Genomic DNA, 25664 nt, shown 5'->3' on the forward strand with positions numbered 1-25664 from the left:
TATATATATATATAAAAACATGCAGTTATACTAATCTTGCATGCCACAATTTTTCCATTTGCTCTTTTATTGTCCACATAATGTAACTTGGAATCTGCTCCAGTTTTTACTTGAGGAAACTTGGTTGTCACCATCACTGACTTTGAGGGGTGAAAAAAGTGATGCGCTTTTTTATAGAACTTTGCAAAAGTAGTTTGACTTTTGGGAGAACACTTGAACCTGGTCGTCTGCAGCCGCTTCGCTTTAGTTTAAGCCTGTATTCAGCTCTATCTTCCACCCATGTAGACCAGCTTCCTGTTCGTCTAAAGAAAAGCTTCCCTGCAGCGGGACGCTGCCATGAAAACAGTGATTTACACTGTTAGGGTTCAGAGGTGGACTCTGTTGACTGACTTCTTATAGATTTTTATTTAGGGGCATCAGTTATGGGGGGGGGCTGAGCAGAAATGCACCTATCCCCTCATTTGTGTGTGTGTAGTTTTAATTTATGCACCCTTTTCTTTCAACTTAACATTTATGCTCTACTTATTGTTTTATGACAAAAAAGACAAATGGAATAGATTAAATTAATCTCAGAAATTTTAAAAACGGTCAACCTGATTCAAGTCTGCCTGTGATTAACAGAGACCTCTGTCACGTTATGGTTTTAATCTTCCTTTGATTTCTTTCAGCTTAGCAAACATCCCCCTCAGTCCTGAGACAGCCCAGGACCAGGAGAGACGGATCCGCCGGGAAATCGCCAACAGCAACGAGCGGCGGCGTATGCAGAGCATCAACGCTGGATTTCAGTCGCTTAAGACGCTGCTGCCACACACTGACGGCGAGAAACTCAGCAAGGTGCGTTTTACTGCTCTGCTAAAGATGAGAAGCTGTACTCTAAATGCCAGTTGGTGGATTTTACTTTTAACGTTTGGTGTTAGAAATGTATTTAACCTTCCTAATGCTCACGGGTTCTCTCTCTGCCAGGCGGCCATCCTGCAACAAACAGCAGACTACATCTTTACCTTGGAGCAGGAGAAAACCCAGCTTCTAACCCAGAACAACCAGCTGAAGCGCTTCATCCAGGTAGCGGCATGTACAACGTTTGAGCCAAACTTATAGCCCTGAACACAGAGTCAATTTTTGCATCCAATCCCACAGAAAATTGCGTCAGACGAGGTCGTGGTGTTTAGCACTCATTGAAAGTCAGTGGGGATGATCACAACCAACACAATTTTACACAAGCGGCTTGCATAGATCAGACTGAGATGGAGCTTAGGACTGTTTTAGTTGAATTACGCAGCAATTTAGTGGCGATTTCATGGGTCTAACAGGAAAAAAGACGTGGTTACAAAGTAAAACACATCTGCTTTAGGAGGAAAATACAAAATATAATCTGTTAATCGCACGGAGGAAGAGTCAGTTTTGGAGTCGCATAGAGCACCAAGGAAACAGACTTGTGCGAAAAAAACAATCAATGAAACATTTAAAAAAGAATAATTTACCTATGATATGAGTTTAGGCGGATAGAAAACAGATAAAGTAGTGATTCCCTTTAAGCCTTGCAAAAAACAAAGGACATAATGCGCAGTTTCACTACTCGAAAAAGTAAACTTAAAGAGGACAGAAAATTGATATAGTAAAATATGGATCCTCTTTGAGCAAGGAAAACAAAATATCTAGGTGCAGAGAGAGCAGGCAAATGAAGCTCATCTTTCTCCACTCTTCATAAAAAGAAAAAGAAAAGCAAAAGCTTCAACAAACTTCTCAGATCTTTCTCTGAGAATCAGCTCTCTCTGCCTCAGTCAACATATAAACTGTCCCACAGCGTTCGTTGCTGCGTTTTTCCTTTCTTTAGACGTAATTCTTGTGTTTTTGATGTATGCATATGAACATTCTCTAACTGTTCTGGTTTGAGATGCTGCAAAGACTTGTTAAGTGAAACTTTGCATATAGGATGTGTCTGCGTTTGTATGTATTTTTTATTTATTTTGAAAAACTTTTCAGAATCTGTCCAAGTCAAATTTGGGAAATTGTTTCATTTGTGTGCCACAAAGACAGAGGTGAAAATGATCTGAACAGATCTGTTCATCCTCTCTAGTCAGAGCTTCTCTCTATGCAGTAACTGTGACATGGAACAAAATCGGATCAGACGTTAAAAAGTCAGATTGTTTGTAACCATTACAGATGCATTGGATCCAGCTTGTCACATCAGAACTGCAATCTTCTTCTCACTGTTTCACATTTAAAAGTCAGACTTGATGTTTTGTTTTAATTCAGTGTTGTCCTGAAAATGGAACATGATTAAAGTCAGGATTATAACATTAGTTCTAGATTTTGTGATATTGTTTTTATACAGGTAAGCCAATTTGCCAATGGAATAAAATAATTTGAGTTGAATGTATTTTGAGATTGAGTTTAAAATTAGGAAAAATCAACCCTGTTATTTTATTTCAAGTGCATAATATTTTATGCACTTGAAATAAAAGTGCATAAGGAAAACACATTATTTTGTTTTCCTGCTTAAATTAAACAAATTTGCTTAAAGAAATGTTGGCATACTATGCTCTATTTTTGCCTAAATAGTTTTTCACAGTTGGTAGGAATCCTTTCATGATCGCCTTCAGATCTGCTCTCAGCTCCTTTGACCACAGATGATATAGATTATCTTTCTAGAATATTCTCTCCTTCCTCCATTGGCATCTTCCACTGTAGCAGAGTTTGAGGCTCCTGTTGCAAAAATAACCACAGTTAAAGCTGTAACCAATGATTCTCTCAGTAAATCGACTTTTAAGTCTCAAGCAGGGTAACGACAAAGTCCCAGTTTTAACAACACAGACCTCTGTCAGCTTTTACAGGGGAGTCCGCTCCACTCAGGTTTCTTCTCTTCCCATAAACATGAGATGATTTCATGACGGTCAGAAATATTTCCCAACTGGTGAACTGGCTTTTCTTGTAAGAGAGGGAGAAATCTTTCAGCCAGCTGACTGGCAGTGTGACGAGGGCTTTGGTTCTATGTTTTATTATTAAATGGAGAAACTTGGATCAGGTCGGCGGTTTTTATCTGCCTGAGAGTTTTAAATTGGAAAGAGGATTTTTTAGGGTCGCAAACTGCGGGGTTAATAAACTTTGGTATACTTTAAAAGTCAGTAACCAGGAGAAGTGGGAGAATTCATATATATAGCTATTTTTTTTTGTTTTGGGGTTTTTTGTTTGTTTGCTTAATGAACAAATTTAAATGGGAACTGAATTTAGCTTAAACGGCAAGGAAAAAAAAGACATTTTAGGGGAACTCTCCAAACAACATCAAATGCAGAGCTGGTTTCTTTTCCTCTGAGCGTTCAGCCAGACGGAGCATCTGATGCCTTTGATTGTTTGGAATTACTGACAACAATATAGTTTAAAAAGTCCTCCACCAGAGGCCACCAACTGGTTAGACGAGAAAGGATCTGCAGCAGAACTAGTCTGACAAAAATGTCCCATATCCAGCTGGAGGTTTGATGATTGGCAGGTGTTGTTATTGGAGCGTGTGACTGTGTGTTATGAGCCTTGGTAAGGATTTTGGTAGATCTGATCTTTCCCTCCCTCTCAGGTCCCGTTATTCCTTTAAAAGTCCTTATTCCTGTGTTGGTTTGTTCATAATGCTTGGTCAGGACTTATCTGAAGAATTTACTGATGTACGATTCACTGTTTTCACAGGAATTTAGCGGCTCGTCACCCAAAAGGAGGCGTGCTGAGGAGAAGGATGAAGGGATCGGGTCCCCGGACACGCTGGAGGAGGAGAAGGTGGAGGAACTGAGGAGGGAGATGATCGAGCTGCGGCAGCAGTTAGACAAGGAGCGCTCTGCCCGCATGCAGCTGGAGGAGCAGGTGATCTCAGCTGTGCGTTTAATTATTAAACTTCTGCACTCTCACCCTATATTTAACTAGCTGTGCATGCATGACAGCCGCTCAGACAATAGGCTCTTAACCCACGGTTTAGAAAAGCAAACACCAGAACATAAAACAGATTGTAGTGCTGACACATTTATCAGAGCGGCAGCCGGCTGCTGATTGGATCACATCCTGGATCTTCCTGAACATCAGGTTAAAGCAGCAGGTGCTGCACACAAACAGAAAGTCAAACAGTCAGTTAGAATGATGGGTAAACATTAACGGCTGTATGAGTTTAATCATACTGACACAGCCAGCGTCTCAAATAAAAACGTTGATAAAAGCTTTAGATCTTTAGTCTAGCCCCCCGCAATTTCAGATACAGGTTTATCTGTTATAATGAAATCTAAAGCAGTCATTGCCGTTTGCAGGTGCGGTCGCTGGATGGCCAGCTGCATCCGGAGCGTCTGAAGGTGATCACCCAGCAGGTGGAGGAGGAGCAGGCACTCATCCAGAGCCAGACGCTGCTGCGGCTACAACAGATCCACGCCGCCGCTGCTGAAAGACAGACACACAGTCCTCAGGTCAGAAACCCACTCCTCTAGGTCTGCATGCTGCACATTACTCAGCTTTAGGGCAGCATGGGGCGACGTCTAATCACACCTGACAGCCTCTGCTTAAGCAGACCAGAGAGTGAACCCACTTTCTGAGATCAGACTGTGGTGCAAGTCTCCTTCTGTGTGAATGTGAACCAGCCTCCATGACTTAATGAGTCCGGGACCTGTAGTGACAGTGAATGTTGGACTGAAACTGAAGTCCTTCCTGATCTGTTGTGTTTTACTTAAAGCTGCTGGCAGCCTGTGTTCATCAGCGCTGTTTATAGACTAGAAAGAGAGCGATTAATCTGGACATTCACAGTGAAGCTGCAGCTGTAATAACTGCACAGCAATAAAGCACCCAGGGTTTCCATTGTAGCTGTCCTCCATTTTCCTGTGTGTCTCACATGAATTTGTTTACAAAGTATTATTGATAAATAACGTCCACATTTGGTCCAGGCTAAATGAACCAACCACAGATCCTTCCTGGTCTGAATAAAAAATGATTTAAATTAAAATCCAGGATCTTCAGATTTGGTTTCATTGTGACCTTCTGTCTTTCAGGTGCTGGCTCCACCCACTCCGCCTGCCCCCACCCACCACCCCACGGTCATCGTCCCTGCTCCAACACTAAACCAGCACCACCACGTCACCGTGGTGACCATGAGCCCTTCTGCCCACACCAGCACGGTGTCCACTTCCAGACAGAACCTGGACACCATTGTGCAGGTTAGAGCTTGTTTTACCCTTTAAAAAGGAAATCCAGCAGGTCAAAGGTCAGGTCCGAAGGAGCAGGAGAGGATCCTTTAAGGCTGGTTTATGCTCAGAAACCAGGTCGTCTTCGTGTGTCGCCCCCGTCCCTTCTGCAGACACTCTGCTGCACCTCTCCAAAATTGTATGTCGCTAAAGACAGGAGGCATCTGATTGGTCAAATCTACATCCGCTTTACACTATGTGTATTTCCTGTTTGGTACCTTACTGGCTTGTTGTTTGTGTGACAGCCATTGTGGAAAACGACTCGTGAAGATGGACCAGCTAAAAGAGCGAGGTGCGCGAGAACGCAGGGACCCTTTTTCCACCTGGATCCCCGCTCTTTTTCGCCCTCACGTCCCTCCGTTGTCACACAAACCTTCCCCCACTTCCTCACCGCCTCAGCCATATCTAGACCCACAGCTAGTTCCTCATTGTCTTTCTTGCGTTGTGGCGTGGAATAACAGCGCAGACCAAGTTTCAATATTGGGCATAAATCAAAAATATCTGCTTCATACTGTCAACAAGCTCACTGCGACACACTGCAGGAGTATAACCTGCCCTTTAGAATCAGGTCAGGATCAGGATTCCAGCTCGTCTCGTCCTCTGGTGACTCCTTACACTGGGGATAAACATCTATGAAACCCATTTAAAGCCAGAATAAGTTCCAACCAAATCCTGTTTCACCCGATCCAGAGAAGCAATAGTCGCATTTAAAGAATACACAGTCATGAAGAGCTCCGATTCTGTCATCCGTTTTGAGCATTTTAATACTTGATTATTTGTAATTATTTAAAAAACTATTCAGCTAATTTAGTTATCCATTCTGACTAATTCTTAGACTGCTAAACATGGTGTTTGTTGATAAAGTGAAACTGTACCAGAGAATATAAAACAATTTTATATGAGATGTAAAACCTTTGTTTTTCATGCATGCTCTTTATAGAACATTATTTTGATTTACTTGGTTCAGGTTCTATAACACAAATCTTCTATTTAGAAGCTTTTGCTAATAATTAACACTTACACTGTTGTTTATTTAGAGCCGGGTTCTGGGCATTAAACTTTGGTTTGGTTTTACATATTGTGTTACTTACAGAGCTTTTAAAATGTGCTGGTTTTTAATTGTTATATGTATGGGAATTTAATTAGAGAACCTCTTTTTTTCTTTTTTGTATTAATGAAAAATATAAATAACTCATTAGATTCCCGTACAAAATGTCACCATTTGACTGTTTTTCTCCTGTAACCTTCAGAATCACTTTAGAAATGTAACACGACTCTCAATGCAGCTAACATTAGCTACGAAGCGTTGCAAACTGGTTTGCCTTTTCCTTCAGGGAGTCATGAAAGAAAAGTTACATTAAACTGGATTTATAAGCAGATGTTGACTTTTTAGGGGATTTGGTCTTAAACTTTGGATCAGCCATTGATAATTTTTTTGCCTCCTTCTCCAGTTTCTCTTTCTAAACTTTAAAACCTGGTCGTACCTCAGGTCGTTAATGTCAGTGTTCGATGCGGTCGATGCCGGCTGTTGCTCCTGTGTGATCATGGTGCGCCATCGTGACGATATTCTGTTGGGTTCTCATCCTCTCAGGCCATCCAGCACATCGAGCGTACTCAGGAGAGAAGGGCCAGCGTGGAGGACGAGCAGAGGAGAGCCGTCATCGTCAGCCCCACCCACGTCGCCATGGACACCGCCTGCTCAGACACAGACACGGACACAGAGGGCGAAGACTGTTTGATGAACTGAGCCGCCCCAATGAACTCGTGCCGCCCCCGCTCCACCACACGCGCACAAACACTTAAAACACCTACTCACTGTAAGATTCCCTCCAGGAGCTTGACTACTCTCGTAAATCTGTCCTTGGCATTACCTAAACTCCTAAATCCAGTGGTTTAAGCTCTGCGTCAGGTCTTGTACTGTAATTTTTCTGAGTATTGAAGAGGTAGGAGGGTCAGCGTGCAGAGGAAGATCTGTAGGATCTCTACACTCTGCAGCCACTTGAATAATCCAACGTTTTTCTAGTGAGGGGGAAAAAAAAAACCAAGCTGTCGGCCAATCATGTTTATTCCTTGTGCTTCTCATGCAGCCACAGCGCCATCATAGCCCATCTTCTGTCACTATAACAGTGTAACTACAATCTAATGGAGTCGGTTTATCACAAAGTTGAAGGTAACTGTAAAGTAAACGAGGAGATTCCTTATTAAGATGCAAAACAAGGATTTGTTATTTGTTTCAATATATTTTTAGTGGCTGTGAATTAATTAAGCTAGTATAAATTTCAGAATTTGAAGATATACAAACTCTGATTTACTTGAAAAAGAAGCTGTTTTTCTAACTCTAAACAAGCCCTTGGAAATAAGCTGAATGCCTTTTCAGGTCTTTCAGTTTGGTGGTTTATTTGCTTTGTGTCAGGGTCACCAAAAGCTGAAGGTTACTATTTTTTATAATTTAAAAAAACAACTTAAAAGACTTTTTTTTTTTTTTTTTTTACCACTTAGAGCTTCTTTCTTTATTCTCATAAGAAGGGGAGGGGGGGGCACCAACATGTTTTTAACTTGATATCAGCGCATCGTCTAAAAACATTATGGTGCAGCTTTTTTTTTTTGTAAATATAGGATCAATCCGAGACAGTTTGACTGAATCATCTTTTGAATCTGCAAATATTTCCAATAAATTTGGAAGCAGATGGGCATAAATCGCTTCTCCAGCATTTCCCCCAATAGGCCTGGATCCACCATCTGGTCTCAGTGACTATGCACTAGAGATGTTGGGATTTATGCAATTCCATCTTTTGTACTTCTGTCCTTGTTTCTTTTATTTTATTTTTTTGTGGTTGCCATCATTAATCCATACGGCTAAAGTTCTCAATGCACCGTGTTTGAAACTTGACACGTTTAAACGGAAGAATGTAGTACTTAGGAGGTGTTTGTTTTCAATCATCACCACGGTGATCTGCAGCGAGCTGAGGCCAAACATACCTGCAAAAAGTCCCTTTTTCTTGGTCTTTCTTGCATATTTAATTTCTCTAATTTTACTTTGAACTCAACAACAGAGGAAATAGATTTATGGGGTTTACATTGCAAAATTTATACAATAACTTGATAGAACCAGCAATAGATTCTCGTGATCTGATATAGCTAAAAATGATACAGTGTCACAGTTTTTGCACATTTTCTTTTCTTTAACAACAGCAACAATTCCTGCTGCTGAGATGTGCAAGCTGTCCTTATGCCAGCTTTCTGGCAGGGCACAGAAACGGGTGGGGGTGGACTGCTGTATACTCTGTGCTACATTTGCAAAGTCTAAAAAATTGTTTAGTTAGACTAAAACGAGTAGAAATCCCCTCCTGTAGGAGTTAAATATCAGCACAAGGCTAGGACAGGTTGGAGGTCCCAAATCCCCGTTTGCTTTCATTTAGAAAACGGCAGAAATTATGTAAAAAATATTATAAAAATGTTTTTAAAATTCTGTCTTGTGGCCTTAACTCCTTTTAAAACGTCTATTCCTTCATACAAGTTTAACCAGGTTGTGCCTCCATTTTGGGCATTTCCAAATTTATTACTTGGAGCAGCAGTTTGGGTTGTTGTTTTTCAAGCATAAAAATAATGTGACACTTTGATTAGTTTCATTAAAAAAATGAATTAACTGTTGAATTTAACTGATGATCCCCCAGCGATTGATTTCCACTCATCAGAAACACACAGAAAAGCTCTGAAGAGAATTGCATATGTGCCACTTAAAACCCCCACAGCCCCATACCTCCGGGTTTCTCTTTGAAATGCCCCAAGTCTGTGCACCTCATGTTACTTTGCGCGTGTTTCTGCTGGGACTCTAACTGGAAACCCCTGTTAGGAGCCTCTCTCCTGTCATACTCGATTGGATCCGCTGATTTGATGCTGTAAACATTCCTTCGTTTGGATCTGTTTTTGTCTTTTGATGTTGTGTGTTCTGTTGCCAACCAAATGCATCTTATTTTTCCTTGTCTTAAGTAGGGATTTTTTTTATTTTTATTTTTTTGTTTTGTTTGGCATGTTTGGACTTTATTCATTCATTCACTTACCAGCTGGTTAGAGTAGTTTTTCATGCCAAACATGGGGAGGGGGATTACATATTTTACTCTACAGCTTTGTTAAAGGGTTTAGTGTTGTGCAGATCAGTGATCCACAGCCTAAATGTTGGTGAGCTTACCATTCGGAGAAGCGCCTCACCCTTTGTTCCTCTACATTTGTTGGCAGCACGGCTGTTCTGTGATGGATTTTTAACATTTTTTTATGAATATGAAGCACTTGTTCTGTACTGCCTAAATCCTGTTTTCTGTTCTTTTTCTGCTACATTTTATGTTTTCTAAGCTCTTTTCTGTGATGCAGTTTAACATCTGTCGTCGTTCAGCTGTTTACTTTTATTTTGTCTCCTGTTTCCCAAATTATAGTGACAAGCCTTTTTATATTTTGCGTGACTTAATTTTTTTTTTCTCATCAGTCCAGGGCAATGCCAAGCTGTTATATTTTGTTTATAAAAAAAATTGGGTGAACCGGCCTTTGTAAAAAAAAAAAAAAAAAACATGAAAAAAAATAAAATTTGTACTTTTTTATTACACTTGGTTTTCTTGACTTTTTTTTATCATATGATGCTGTCCACTAGGTGGTGACAATTTTACATTTTAATAAGATGCATCATTCAAGGGAATGTTTAGAAATAACAAATTAACCTACCGGTAATTAGGTTTTGCAAAACATTACTTTTTTTTCCTTGATTCCAAAGAGCTAACACTGCTATCCTGCCATTAGCTCTCCTGTCACAAGACAGCTGATTTGCAAGGAGACAAAAGGTTTAAAAAGTTTTGTTCTTTTTTTTTTTTTTTTTGGTGCAAATGACAGTGATCAATAAATGAAATACTAATATATATTTCAGGCACGTTTCTTATTAAAATAAGCAATTTCTGTGCCATTTTGTCAATAAAGTCACTGTTAAATAGCATTTAATTTCAGCGTTATGAGGGAATGACAGTCCAAATTCTGGCCAAGGGACAAAGGATATGTAGCGAAAACGCTCAATATAAAACCTTGTTTAACATAAGAGAAATAGCATGAATAAAGATGACAGAGGTATTTCTGACTGGGACACCAATTCTTTGATTGGAATCCTGAGTTTCTGTGTTTGAGCCCCACTCCCACAGACTGCCACTCTGGGTCCCTCACTAAGACCCTTAACCCCACACTGCTCTCTAGGCGCTGCACGATGGCAGCCCACTGTTCCCCAAGAGGATGGGTTAAAATGCAGACAGTTAATTTCATTGCTCTGTACTTGTGACAGTGTAATGAAAATAAAAAAAAAAGCTGCAACTGATGGGGATCTGCCCTGTTCTATGGTGAGGGTGCTAATTGGTTATTTTGGCTTGGACTGGACTGGGCTGATCCCTGTGATAAATGTTTGGTTTGCGCCCAGGTTAATAAAAAAAAAGGGCTTTGATGTTTTGTTTTACTAAAGATGAGGACCCAAAATGTGACATAAACCAAACTAATCAATAAAAAGTAAAACAGACCATTGGCTGCAGCTGGAATGAGGAAGACAGACTCAGATAAAATTAAACAGAATGATTGAAAACTCCTTGTAAGGTGCTAATCTTGTCTAGGTTTCAACAAGGGTTTGCCTAAAGATGTTTTTAGAACTGACCTTTAGTTTATACATTCAGATACAGTAGTTATTGTAAGTAGACTTAGAAGCTTTTTGCTGTTTTATGGTTGTGATTTATGAGCATAGACTTCCAGCTTTTGGACCACTCAGTTTAGATATATGAAAATTCCTCATAAAAACAATAAGAGGCCGTAAAAGGAAAACTGAATGAGATTAGATCTGCATGATCTGAGAATGATGGAGGAAGAGATAACCACCTGTTTAATGCTCATTTATTATATTGTTGTTAATTTATTGCTCCAAATATTGTGGGGATTAGCCTTTTCAGTATTAAATCAGATGATCGCAGTAACCCCACTACTTTTTCTAAAAATGGCCAACTTAAAACAGGTGTGTGAAATAAGAATCTTGTTTTAACTTTAAATTTTAAGTTTTAATGTGTTTTCAAACACTAATGTGTTTGAAAGGGATTTTGATTGTACTATGTCTCTGTTTTAGATTAGTGCAAGATTAATAGAAGAGGAGACGAAGAAGATTAGAAGATTGAATGAGAGCAGAGAAGCAAAAAAAAAAATCTACTTAAAAGAGTTAAATAGAGACCAGGCAGAAGTCAGAAGAGAGCTAGAAAGAAAAGAAGATGGAGAGGGAAGAATACAGAAAAGAGTGAACGTGGCACTAATAAACACTATCAATTGATCAATTTTATCAATCTAAGGAAATACTAATAGTATGGAGAGGCACAGTTCTGGATTTTACACTTGATTATTGTTGTTTAAATATTAATAAATATGTAAAAATAGATGACAGCATCATATGTACAAAAAAAAATACAAAAACAAAAAAACAATATTCACCAACACCAAATGGCTGCATTAAAATCTTTATCATCTTGGTACTTTTTTCTATTTTGTTTCTCACTAAAAAATTGCAAACATTAAATTCTCTATTTTCATTTGTATGATTATGGCTTACTGTTAATAATCACAAATTAAATAAATTACAAATATTTATTTATTATGCATTTAAATTTTTTTTGTCAAAGGTATCCGCCCAGCCATTAATATAAACAATATCTGGTGTTTTAATCACTTCCATGGTCACAGCTGTATAAAATCCATCATCTATACATAGGTGTAACTTTATTTGTATAATGCAATTCAGTACAAGGACAATTCAAAGTGCTTTACATTAATTAAGCATTATAGAAGGGAAATAAAAGCAGGATAAAAACAAACAAAGATAAAAGCATGACCAAATCAGGCAGTGTAAAGGTTGGACCACAACCTTAAACTAAAAATACCTCAGTTAGCAGTTAAGTCAGCTCTAAACAAATTAGTTTTTTAACTTTGACTTGCAGACATGAATGGTCTGGGAGGTTGATACACTGACAACAAATCTGTTATTTATTTGCTGCTGATCCATTCAGTGATTTACAGACTAACAGAAGGATTTTAAAGTCTATTCTCTGAGCTACAGGGAGCCAGTGTAAGGACTTCAGAACCGAGCTGATGTGCTCTACTTTCTCAGTTCTAGTGAGAACCCTGGCAGCAGCGTTTTGGATCAGCTACAGCTGTCTGATGGACGTTTTAGGCAAACCTAGAAAGACACTGTTGCAGTGATCAATTCTACTAAAGACATATGCAAGAACTTACTTGTACATTAGTCTTTTAATCCTGCAAATTATCTTCAGAAAAAAAAAGGCTGACAGAGTAACTGCTTTTATTTGCCTCTGAAGGTTCAGGTCTGAGTCCATCCTGACACCAAGGTTTCAGCCATAGTAGTAGCTGAAGCTGTGAGCTAACTCTGGATCTCTCTTCAACTGGTTTGAAGATTATTACCTCAGATTTGTTTTTTATTAAGTTGGAGAAAATGATGGCGTATCCACATATTGACCTTTTCTTAGCATCTAACCAAATAATTTTCACCTGGTGACTTTCTGATGTAAAGCCGTGTGTCGTCTGCACAGGTATGGTAACTGATCTTGTTTGCTTTAAGTCAATGGGAGCATGTAGATGTTGAATGTGGGGAAACATAGAAGTCCCTATCCTTCATGTATCCTTAATGTTTAAACAGTCCAGTGTGGTAAAAGGAAGACCGACCCAGTTTTCCAAGCTCTCTAGTACAATCAAGTGATCAACAGCATCAAACGTTGCCTTCAGGTCCAATAACACCAGCACCGTGGTTCTTCCACAGACTGAATTTATACGGATGTCACCTGTAAAGTTTCCTCACTCTTAAATAGCCCTCTGTACAATCAGTGGTATTGTAACTACAGTAGGTGGATGTGGTTGTGAATGACTTCAGTAGTCACATACAGTGGTATGCCACATTAACTATGAGCATGAGCAGCAGACGCTGAGGTCTAGTGAACTCAGACCTCCAATCTTGACTTGGCATTCAGATTTTCTCAGGAATATGCATTTAGTACTTAGTAGATTTGATTTGCTTGGCTGAGTGCCTGCATCCAAATATGACATCACCAGGTACTTTACAAGGTGGTGTTAAGCACACTTCCATTGGACCCTAGAGCAATGGAGGGCATTCTATGGAGGGTTCAATCACGCCTCTTTATCTGACAATCTGATGTTTAAGTCTTGGTTTGGTGGTTGCCAGAAGAAAAGTTCTTGTCTGACTACATGAATGTAGTGATTACGTTGTGGAGTTGTTTTTCAGGAGCTGGGATTTATCGCCGAGTTCCAGGGAACAGAAAACTAAATTATTCAGAGAGATATCAGACAACTCCATGCTCCCCTCTTTGAGAGAGCAGTTTGGGGATGGCCCCTTTCTCTTCCAACATGTCTTTCAAAGATATGGATGACCATGACTAGACTTCATAGCAAAGTCCTGGCCTTAACCCAAAATAACATCTTAAGGATGAATTAAAGATGAGTCAAGCCCTCTTTTCCAGCTTCAATCTATAACCTCTTTAAAGGTCTCTTGAGGAATGTTTAAATATTCCAAGAACCCTGTTACTAAACCTTAGGGAGAGCTTTTCTAGAAGAGTTAAAGCTGATATAGCTTCAAAGGGTGGACCAGCGTATTACTGAACTCTGTGGATTAGGAATGAGATGTAACCTGAGTGTATTTGTGAGCCCCAGCAGGTGAGTTAATACTTTTACATAGAAAGCTAAGTGTTGTAGGAAGATGTGCCCCATAAATGACAACCACAGCATTGAGAGCACTGTTAAACAGAAATAATTTATAGATTTGGGAATTTTCAGAGCGTGCACACGAGGGAGCGTGGTAAGGGAAACTATGTACAGATATGGGCTACAAATCTCAGAAATCCTCGTGTCAAGTCACTTTTTAACCAGACTTCTCTCTTACCTTACAGTCCACTAGGATCAAAAGCAGACTGTATCCAAAATCCTCTACTTAAATGAAAGTAAAGTTAAGATGCAATTTGTAAAAAAAAAAAAAAAAAAGGTCCTGGAAAAGAGACAAAGGAACCACATTGTCCTCCGCTGTTTTCTGACATCCACAGTCAAGGCAGCCATCTGCCAGAACCTCATGCTTCCTTCTGCTGATTGGCTTTATCCAGATGATGGTTTCATTTTTCCACAAGACATGACACTGTTTAATGCTGCCAAAGGTACCAAAAGCTTGTTCACTTGACTGACCAACAGGTCTGATCTGAACCAAATAAAGATGGAGTACTGAAAGATGAAAGATACCAAACCAACAGTGCAGATGACCTAGAGTCCACTATCAACCACTCTGGGCCCCCGTTAGCCCTCAGCAGTACCACAGGCTGCCATTTCCGGCCACACTGATGCAGTAACTTATTCAGAAGAAGGGCAGCCACGTGTTGGATGTACTGTACGGAACTTTTGAAAAGCCTGATATTTCTGTTTGAAATTTCTTTTCTTTTCCCATTGATCCAATATATGTTCCAACTTTGTGAGATGCTAAACTTTTGGTTTTAATTATCTGGATCCAATAGTAATCAAAATGTGTAATGATAATAAATAAAGACTTGAAAAACTTCACTCCATGTGCAATGAATATGTATCACTTTCCTAAATGAATGACGAAACATTTTGTCGGCAATATTACATATTTTGTAGGTGTGTGTGTAATTATAACGTTATTATTGGCTGATGGGAACTGAAAAATCTTTAAACTACGTTTTAATTGGCCTATCAAATAAATGGGAATTAAACAATCAAAACAACACTTGAAATTAACCTGGGTGACAACAGGAAGTCAGCTAGAGGATGTCAGAATGGGACACATTGTGGCCCAGTCTAAAATTTAACAATAATTAAGAGGCACAATAATGTATCTTTTAGCCTAAAAAGAGTTAAAGAGTCATGAACTACAGTGAGATCAACAAATGGAGAAAACATGGAATAGTGGCGAACCATCCAAGGAATGACTGACCTACCAAAATGAGTTGAAGAGCAAATCAAGGACTTCACATTCATTATTCAATATTAGATAAAAATATCTGCAAAAATTGGCACAAATTGAATTAAAACCTCTGGAGGAAAGGTGATCGATATTTACGTTCCTTCCCTTCCTTAACCCTTGCTGAGCAAAATGAAAATCTTACATATGCGGAAAAAAAAACACATCCTGAGACTTCCTAAAAAAAAAATTCAGTGGACTGATAATAAAAAACTGGAACTGAAACTTAGATGACTTTAAGCCGGTCATCCTCACAAAGTTGCCACATGTAGTTATTGGGTTTAGTGGGATTTTTAGCTTTTTTTTTTTTTACAAAGTAGCAGGTTGGTTTGCATATAAAACATATAAAAATGTTGTTTAAATTTACTCCACAACTTTTTGTTTAATGTTAAAAATGGATCTAAAACATAAAGTTGTGACAGATAAGCAAAAACAGAAATCCCCTAAAGGACAAAAGATACTTTAATGGTATTGTATAATGACGACTTTAGATATCTTTGCAGAAGCCTACCCAGACAATGTTTTTTTTATATATTTTTTTAATATATTTTGGTCTGGGAAAAACCGACGTTCCAGTTAAGTTCACGTTTTAGCTGTTCACGCTTACGTTCAAGCTTTAAACTCTCTTTAAACTACAATCCCTTAGCCTCTTCCTGCTCTGCTCCCATCAACACTGCTGATTGGACCAGGCAGCTGTTCCAGCACTCAATGAGTGCAGCTGCTGAGGACCTCTCCATTGGCGTGCCCTCTGACCTTTAGCCACAGTTGTATATATATCTGAGGGAGACGATCAGCAGTCCTCTGGCAGCCAAAATGAAGCTTGAGGTGACTACGTGCTGCTTGCTGTGTCTCCTGGCTCTGTCGGCTGCAGGTACGGAGGCCGCTTGGATGAGATATATAGACTTACACAAACTAGGTTTTTGTAATGCTCTTGGTTCAACCAGAATGTTCTAAAATGATTCAAATGAAATGTCCTCTGAATTTATTTGGCATGTCACCATTTGTCTATGTCTTCCTAACAGCTTGGTTGAATTTGTGGCTTATTGAATCAGACAAAAAGAAGAAAAACATAAGCTGAAATCATTTTTCTTAATGAATGCTCTCTTCAAATCTGCAGTTTTGCGTCTTGGAAATACTTAGCAACTGCCCTGCATTTGATTTGGAAGAATTCGGGATAAATGTGTTCAGAAATGGTCCACCTTGGTTGTTTTAATGCATTTTTATTTGGAACTTTATTGGCTTGTACTTTAAGGCTGAAGCTGAGAACCTCCTTGCCTGTCCTTGCACAGATTCATTTTGACCCCGACAAACCATTGCTGTTAGGTGTCAGGAATCTGTCAGACTAAGTCGTCATCAGATACAGCGTTTAAACTGACATGTGTCCTTTCCAACCTATCCATAGACATCATGTTATATTGAGAGAAAAGGATTGTTTCAGGGAAACCTTTATAGAAACAAGACAAGCATCAAGCTCTGCACTTACTTCCTACATCGAATTAGTGTTCTGTATAATGTCTCAATAGGGCTTTGTCTGCTCTGCCTGCAGAGAAACTAATCTGCCATGCACTCATATTCAATCATACTCTGTTTCACTGTGGCTTGTTTAATTGTGTCCATATGCAGAGTTTATGTAATCTCCATGTGGTTGTTGTTCTTGGAGGAGATTCTGAGTCATTCACGGTTGCAGCTCCTGCAGGCAACGGGTCAGTCGGATTGGAGTCCGGCCTCATGACAATCACAGACAAGCAGAAGAGCGTCACACCTCCTGTAAATAGAAATGGAATTATCCCTCCTTCTTTTCACCCTCTGACTCATTGTGGGACTATTTCTGTGCATCCAGTACCCAGGCACCTGTCCCGCTCTGTCCCCACAGCCCTGCGGGACATAGCGTCAGGACAGCACCCAGGCCTCAATGTTAGGGTGCTGCCTGCAACTCAGGCAGCATTTCAGGCAACTGATCAGCACCAACTACATATGCATGCATTTTATCTCAAGGTTCTTGAAGTGAATGCAAGGGTGATTTTTGACTAATTGAATGGGAAAGAGCTGGCAGGTCTCATGACTGGGTTTAGGTCTGGGTGGTTTGTTTGTCACTTTAGCTGTTTATCCGCTCAGATTGCCCAGATTTTTTTTAAAATATGTCTCGCTAAGTCCGATAAGGTTGTGTCTGAAAACAAAAACATTTTCCTCCGATTATCATTTTTATTTTGCGCCATGCGAATAGAGTAATGTCCATCCAGCTATAAAACTAATGAAAAAAATAGATAAACCTGACATCAATACTACAATCTTTATCACAGATGAAATCATGTTCACCTTAGTATACCAAGAAAATTGATTTGAAAAGCCATCTAAACCTAGGCTTATTTTAGGCAAAACAATGTTATCACTAGCTTTACGTGGAAAATTGTTGTTCAGTGTTTGTCATATATTAGTAAAGAAAAAAAATCTGTCATTGTTAATCCATATGTTATTTAAACTGCATTTTATTCGTTATATGATGTTAAGAGCCTTCTGAGGGAGATTCAAAAAGTATATTTTTGAAATTTTATCAAAAACCTAAGTGGTTACCAGGTAGTCATCAATATATTAGCTGGATAATTATTTCATGAGGACCCATGTTATTTAGTAAATTATTCTATGTTGCTTTACATACCTTAAAAAGAATTCACTTCCCATTAACATTTTTACATTCTATCTCATTAAAACATAAGACAATGTACTTCTGTAGATTTCCTGTGACAGACCAATACAAAGTTGTGCATCTGTACTTTGACTGGACCATTCTGAAATTCTGAACACAAATATTCCTTCAGTTAAACTTTTCCGCTGCAGCCCTCACTGTATTAGTAATGGCTATTGTCCAGCTGATGGGTAAACCTCCATGCCATTCTCAGGTATGGTGCAGACTCTAGAATTGCATTCCCACAGCATGATGCTGTTATATTAACTGGGTGACCTCTGAAGGTAGTTATTTACAATGAATTTTATTCAGGAATATTATAGTACGTACATTAATGTCATTAATGTTTGCAGAAAAGTCCTGAACCCGCCTCTAAAAAAAAGTCCTGAACCCTCATCCTAAAAGGATGATGTAGAAATAGAAAAACCAGGATTGTATCAGAGCAAATGGGGTTTGAATACTGACACTCTTCATTTTCATGTAGTTTGTGTGAATACTGTTGCAAGAGACTGCAAATGCTCAATATTTTCCTTCTGAAATACAGCTAGAAACTCTGAAATCGCTTGTAAACAAAACTCTCTTCATGCTCCTAATTATTGATTAGTATAGGAACAGATTGTGGGGCTTGATGCAGTTTAAAAGATTAGCCACAGTTAAATAAATCAAACTGTAAGAAAACAGAGATGGAGAGAAAAATAAAAAAGCCATTGTCCTCATTCACTGAACCCAGACGCTGGACAGAATCAGTACTGCGTTACGGATTATTCCCTCTCATATTTTCCTCTCGAACTAATTTAGATTTCGCCACAGCTGTCAACACGGCCGACTAAAAGCTTTCTTGCTACCAAGACGTCCAATTTGCAGAGAAGCATGGAGCCTCAGCATACACCTTCATCATACTGCGTATAACAGCTGTGAAAATCTAAGTTCTGACTTCATTCTACCCTCAGTGACATAGACAGATCATAGTCATATTAAGAGTAATGAGGGGAACAACACAATAGAGGAGCAGATTAATTTCAGCAACTACTGGTATGTAAAACCTTATAACTTTTTGTTCATTAGGGAAATCTCAGGATCAAGTTAGCATGCACATGATGCCATTGCACCAGCCTGGACTCTCTCCAAACCTCTCACATGGGCCAGAGAGATCAGGGTTGAAGCATGCCGTTCAAACAAAGATCAGGTTACTGCTCACTGGCTGCCTTACCTCGCTTGACTCATTCAATTAAAGGTACCTACAGTACACTTAAGACTGCCTAGGATTAGCTTTATAAGAACTCGGAGAAGACTGTAAGGATTTCTGTTCAACACCTGGTACCTCTTTACATATTTAAACAGAGTTTACTGAAATATTTCAAAGTGGATTTGGGTGATAAAGAAAATCTAGACAGTTTTCTGCCAATTGACAGTTGGAAAAAGGGTACCAGCCCAAGCAGGATTACACAGGTATAAACAATGAATGGAGGAGTCTTAGATCAGAGTTCAATGGCTGAATAAGGCAAAAATATTTCTCTAAAATGTAGACTGGTATTTTTCTGGAAATGATGAAGATATATTTATTTAGGATGGCAAGAGAGTGTTTCCTCTGGAAAGCAAGATATTAAAAAAAGAATGACTCAAGGCTTGTACTAAAGATTATTTTTAAGGCTATATTAACAGATTCAATGTGTCTCTGGGAAATTGAAATGTAGGCATTACAATTTTTTTGGACTAGATAAGGTCATTTTTCAGAACACACTTCAAGGACGTGTCCTTTGTCACTACTCAAGGTCAGAAAGATATAAAACTTTTAGTCTGTATGTTTCGCCAAATTTAGCCAAAAAAATGATGATGTGCTAGCCTATTTGATCAACCCCATCTTCCACTGAACCTCATCTGGATATCAATAAATCTTTTTTGGTTTATCACTTTAATGCGTTTAACCAGAAGTTTTATGTCTACTTGTAGCCCAAAACCCGTGCAAATGGGAAGCCTGGGTTAGTATCCCAACTGGGGGAAATGAGCTGCCAGTGTGGGTCCTTAGGCAAGATCCTTCACAGTAATGCCTGCTTTGGGGAGTGGTGGCCTCATGGTTAGGGCGTTGCGCTTAGAATCCTCACTCCAAATGTTTTGTCATTGTCTTATTTCTATCTCCTCTTTCTTACCATCTTTTCTCTTTATTTTTTCTTTTTGCCTTTTTCTTCTTCGGTTTTTCTGCTCTATTTACATTGCAGTGTCTATATTAACTATAAAACTCCCTGCATAATTATAATAAAGCAATTTATATGCATGGAAACAAGTGGAGCAATATGGCAATTGCCATACTGCGACACTTGTGAAAGTAAATCTGTTGGGGTCTTTTTGGCATCAAGACAATTATTCTTATTGCCACATTGCCAGACAGGAAACTGTATAAAAAAAAATAAAAAATAAAAAAAAGAATCCTCACTCCCAAAGATCGCCACTCTGGGTCTCTGAGCAAGACCCTTAACCTTATGTGTATATATATATATATATATATATATATATATATATATATATATATATATTGCTGATAGAACTTTGAAAATTCACTATTTTCTGTCCTAGATATCACTGAAATAAAATCATTGTTATGCTGACTTTCCCTTTGAACTTAGAATACATACATTTTATTAGAACTGTCCACAAGGCGTGTATAATAAAAATACTTCAGAAAATAACAACATCAGAGTAATGCAGAGCTATCTTCTTTTTGAACTTGTTCGAGTTTTAAGTTGCAGCTTAAGCTGACTACCCCTTAGGGACGTGCTAAGCCAAAAACCTTTAAGCCACAGGAGGTGACAACAACATCATGGCAACCCGTTGGATGTGTTTTAATTTAGGGGCAGAAAGAAGAGCAACCTGGACAGCACTCAGGGGGCCGGAAGGTACATGATGTCCTAATGGTCTCTTCCATGACTTCTGGGGGAGCATTTACTCCTCCTTTGAGGGTTAAAATACAGAACTTCTCCACTAAAGAGCAGTATAATCTGGTTTTATGACTGTTATAAAAGAAGGGACTCTAAGGAGGCTTAATAGAACACTGTCATATTCCAAGAAACGTGAATGTTGGTATCCTAACATTTGGTTTTCAAGAAAACCAAACGGTTGAAACTCATATTCAATATATTCATATTCAAGCACATTTTATTTATCAGTACATATTTACACACATCCACTTACAAAAAAATACCAGGAAGTCTTACAATGACCAAGAAAAGATGTTTCTTTAGTGGTTCATTTGGCCCTTTGACTCAGTTGAGTCTTACTTCATGAAAATGGTAAACAGTAAACTGAGAAAGAGTAGCCAACAAAGAGGCATATATACAAAAAAGGTTTCCATTAGAACTCAAAGAATTAGTAACCAAATACTACTGACAACACATCTGACATCTTTGACAACTGCCAAAAGTTTGTATTCCTCCCCCCTCATAGTGAATCCATCTGGTAACATGAACTGTAGACATTCGTTTAAGTATCTCACATCACACTCTGTACCGCAAGCAGTTAAATTTAAATGCAGGTCACCAACTTTTGGTCTTTGTACATCGTGGCAGTCAATGATATCCAGCACAGCTCCATGTGTTGGAATGCCAGGGGAGTCCCCTGCTTTTAGATATTATCCTATAGAAGCCATAATGGCTGAATTTCAGCAGCTGTAAGTGATTTGTAAAAGCATGGTAACAATGTTAAAGTTTAAGTGTATCTTTAAATATAAAAAAGATGTTACTTTACTCATTAGTATAAAGCCTCTGCAGGCGGTCTAGAAAACCGAAGAGTGTGTGGTCTTCCATTAGCAAAAACCAGCACACAGTACCTCTGTTCATTGCACTTCACTGGCTACCCTTAGCTACTTGGACCAAACTCAAGATGTTTCATGGCCGTGCCTAGGGAAGCTGACCCTACAGGTTATGAACAGGACCGGTGACAGAGGGCAGCCCTGCTGGAGTACAATGTACCCTGGGAACAGGTCTGACTGCCAGGATGAAAGACGCAGTGCTCCTCTTCGACAATCAGCTGGACTCTTCTCTCTATAGGCTAAGGTTGAGAAGTGTGACCCCCGTGAGGCTGGAACAAACTATCCAGTCATTCCATAAAAATTCAAAAAATATATCCACTGGACTTGGTTTCCAAGATTTGAAGACGTTTCGCCACCTCTCCAGGAAAGCTTCCTGTCTGCCAAGACAGCCCAGCAACATCTGGAGACCTAAGCAGCATTTACACTACCGTTTTGAAACCTTTCCAAGGAGGTCAGAGCCTGTAACTGAGATAACCTGTCGAGTGTAAATGGAACGCAACTGAACTGAACCATTCCAGACACAACCAAACCGGGCTAAATCTAGTACTGGTTCAACAGTAGGGCTAGGCATGCTTCAGTTGTCTCGGTTCTCTGATAACAAAGACCGCATAAGCAGACTGCATCATTTCCTATTTACAGTCAGCTTCCTCCTTTTGCGGTTTTTCAGGTGTGTCCGGCTTCACATATCTCTTCACCTGTTCACAACACAAAGTTCCTCTCAGCTTATTAACAATAAAGGGCATCAAAAGAGCGTGGTGTGACCTGGAATCATGCAGAGACATAGGATCTTATTGAAATTTGGGCAGAGGACGCAATCCAGCCACATGAGTTCCTGAATGTTATGGGCGCCGCCATTTTTGATTGTGTTATTCCTGTCTTGAGTGCTGTAGTATCATGGACCACCGATAGGAGGCCAAGAACTGCCCTAGTGTGATGTGTAAATGGTCTTGAGATGCAAGCTCTGCACAGTTAACTGATCCAAGCTCAGTCCGAACTCGACAGGGATCTGTTTCAGAGGGGTAGTGTAAATGGGGCTCTGAGGTATTCAGGGCAGGTCTTATCCATTGTTGAGTTTTTTAATAATTTCCTTCAGCCTGGATGATGAACTAGTCTAACCCTATCTGTTCTTCTGCCACGAAAGGTTGTCAGCCCAGTTTAGGAGAATCTCAAGGGAATTTGTCGCACTGTCCGTATTCAAGATTAGGAGCTCCCCATTCCAAAAAAAAGCATTATTAGTCAAGCACTGTTACCGGAGGCAGTGAAGTCTTTCTCCAATGTCTCCCAAAACTCCTCCAAGGCCCATATTTTTTCCCTATGTGACCGCTTTGGCAGCAACATGCTTGGCCTCACTGTACTTGCTGCTGCCTCAAGGGTCCCACAAGCCAACCGAGCTGAAGTGAGCTGCTTCCTCAGCTTGGTTCTTCAGGGGTTGCTACTGCACCAGACACAGCAGGCCTTACAGGCACTGCTATGGGTGGCCACATTAACAATAGAGGCAGAGAACAGGGTCCTTTCAGACTTCACCTCCCTAGCTTCCCCTAGAACCCTGAAAGGACTTCCCTTTTAGATTATTGTGGAAAGTTTATGTAATTTAAGTTGGAAATTGAATACGTACCCAACGAGGACTCTGACAAACATTCCCAGCAGACCCTCATTAATCACTTGGACCAGCCAAGTCTGTTCACCTTCCTTCCTTGCAGAAGTTTGCAAGATACTACTACGAAGTAGGGCTGGTCGATAAATCGAATCAATTTGATTAATTCATGTTTTTAAAAGTCCACGATTTCAAATTTTGCTAAATCGTAAAATTGAGGATGTCTCTTCTTCTGCATTTTTTATTTGCTGCTCCGTTTACTCACGCCATCGCTGCCACTCAATCTGAAGAGTTGGTACTGAGAAAAGGGACACGTGTTTCGTCAGTTATTTGGAAGTGGTTCAGCTTTGACCAGGTCAATGTGGAGCAGACTACAATAGTGTGCAAATAAGTTGTTTCAGCATCTCCTGCAAAGGCACCCCACAGAATGGGAGCAGCGCTCGTAGATTTGGGATTGTAGCGTCGGTAGCACTGGCAAAAACAAACATGACCAAGACAAGAAAAGACCACAAACCCTGGCCGCCTCATTTTCTAAAGCAGTGCTGACCGGCAAGTGTAGTGTGTGGTGGAAGCAGATTACTAACGCTGTAGCTGGGATGGGCATGGTTCCCATTTACATAGTAGAGAAGCCTGGCGTCCTTCACATGCGAAAAGTGTGTGATCCAAAATATGACCCGCCGAGTTGCAAATATTTTGCGGAGGTTCTGCTACCAAAACTGTACAACCAAACATAACAAGCACTCTGTGAAAAGTTGGAGTCTTCTTTGTTATTTGCAACTACTACAGACCTTTGGTCCAGTCGATCTCGTTAGCTGTACATGAGTTAAACTGTTATATCGACATGGACTGGGCTCTCAACAGCTCCTGTTCACAAACCACCAACTTCCTAGAAGATCAATACAAGTTGTTGACTGTTCGATAAATTGCACATTTCAGCAAATTAAGCTCTTTTTTCTTGCACTTGTACTGAATATATAGGTGTATATTTTTTACTGATAAAAAATCTGTACATTTATTGTTGAGTCAACATTTATGTTACTTGCAGAAGATTTATGTTATGAATATTTAAGTTTTAATTTTTTTTTAGAATACATTTATAATTGGCTAAATATTTGTATACTTTGCAAAATATATATTTTTCATAAAGTAAACCTATTTTAAAATATATGCATGGAGTTTTTAATACTTCAATTAAAACCGATTGAAATCATAATTATCCAAGATGACTAAAAAAAATCAAGATTTTATTTTTTTAGCCATATCGCCCAGCCCTACTACAAAGTCGATCATCGACCAGTGACCAAGATGCTGCTCATAATCTATGAATTGCACAGAAGTCAAAGAATGAAACACTACTCGGCTCACAGCCGGGGGTCCTTTCCTCACTATCATGCCCCTACAGGTGTCACCGTTGTTTCCCATATAGGTGTTAATGTTTTACATTTCACATCCCCAGAGCCAGTATAAATGTCAGTGGATCAGGTCCCCAAGGCCTCTGACTGCTGCCCAGTCCTCTTAGCACCAGTCCCTCATGGGTCCACCTGCAGGTGTTTGGCCCACTCACTCCTTTGGGCTTAGTCTGGGCTAGTCCCGAGGACCACCAAGCACCACCAAGCCCGTCTCCAGGGTGAGCTCCCCGCTCTGCCGTACAGGCCAACGTCACCTGCCTCAATTTTGTAGTTTTCATAAGGGCTTTTTTGAACCACTCTTTGTCTGAACATTTGTCTGGAACCTGTTAGCTTGGGAGATCTTACAAAGCCTCTGACAACATAGACATTTTATTACCAAAGCCCTGAAAGCCTTTCAGCAGCTAAAGGGACAGTTCAAGGAGAGGGAGTAGCTCATTATTAGTTTTGATATGAATCTTTTTTACATCTATATCTTTAGACTGTTCTGGATAAAATCATCTGCCTAAGGCATACGCATGAAGTTGCAACTTATCAATTAGAATAATAAGTATTTATTTTTAGCAACAAAATTTCACTACAAATAAATTAATTTGATTTACACAGAGGTGTTCAAGGCTCTTTTATGCTAATTGTAATGGCTTTCTGCTTACAGCAAAGGAAAATGCATAGCATTCCTTTGAAAACTAGAGTATTACATTTAACCAATTAATAAAACAGGGCTAAAACAGTGGTGTGGTTTGTGGCACCCTTGTCATGCAGCAAGAAGATACTGGGTTAAACTCTTGACCTAGGGTCTTTCTGTATGGAGTTTGCATGTTCTCCCTGTGCATGGGTGGGTTCTCTCTGGGTACTCTGAATTTCTCCCACAATCCAAAAATATGAATGTTGGATGGATGGATGGATGGATGGGTGGATGGATGGATGGATGGA

At 39.5% G+C, this 25664-nt stretch overlaps 2 protein-coding genes across 3 annotated transcripts in view; both read left to right on the forward strand.

Annotated features, from left to right (window-relative positions):
• LOC107083438 (transcription factor AP-4-like) overlaps positions 1-8553 on the forward strand; it is an 11771-nt gene extending 3218 nt beyond the window's left edge. The window contains exons 2-7 of one of the 2 annotated variants that reach the window (XM_015372665.1): positions 669-834; positions 964-1062; positions 3676-3846; positions 4281-4433; positions 5010-5174; positions 6793-8553. In XM_015372665.1, coding sequence (XP_015228151.1) covers positions 669-834; positions 964-1062; positions 3676-3846; positions 4281-4433; positions 5010-5174; positions 6793-6948 — 910 coding nt within the window. In that variant the 3' untranslated portion in view covers positions 6949-8553. Of the gene's footprint in view, positions 1-668; positions 835-963; positions 1063-3675; positions 3859-4280; positions 4434-5009; positions 5175-6792 lie in introns of both variants that reach the window. The other variant, XM_015372664.1, reaches the window with a different exon arrangement.
• Positions 8554-16030: 7477 nt separating this feature from the next.
• The window catches only part of LOC107083394 (sarcalumenin-like), a 20386-nt gene continuing 10752 nt past the window's right edge, over positions 16031-25664 (forward strand). Inside the window, exon 1 of the mRNA XM_015372595.1 lies at positions 16031-16117. Coding sequence (XP_015228081.1) covers positions 16060-16117 — 58 coding nt within the window. The 5' untranslated portion in view covers positions 16031-16059. The remainder of the gene's footprint in view (positions 16118-25664) is intronic.

Source organism: Cyprinodon variegatus, unplaced genomic scaffold (genome assembly GCF_000732505.1).
Source record: "Cyprinodon variegatus isolate N-32 unplaced genomic scaffold, C_variegatus-1.0 Scaffold74, whole genome shotgun sequence".
NCBI lineage: Eukaryota > Metazoa > Chordata > Actinopteri > Cyprinodontiformes > Cyprinodontidae > Cyprinodon > Cyprinodon variegatus.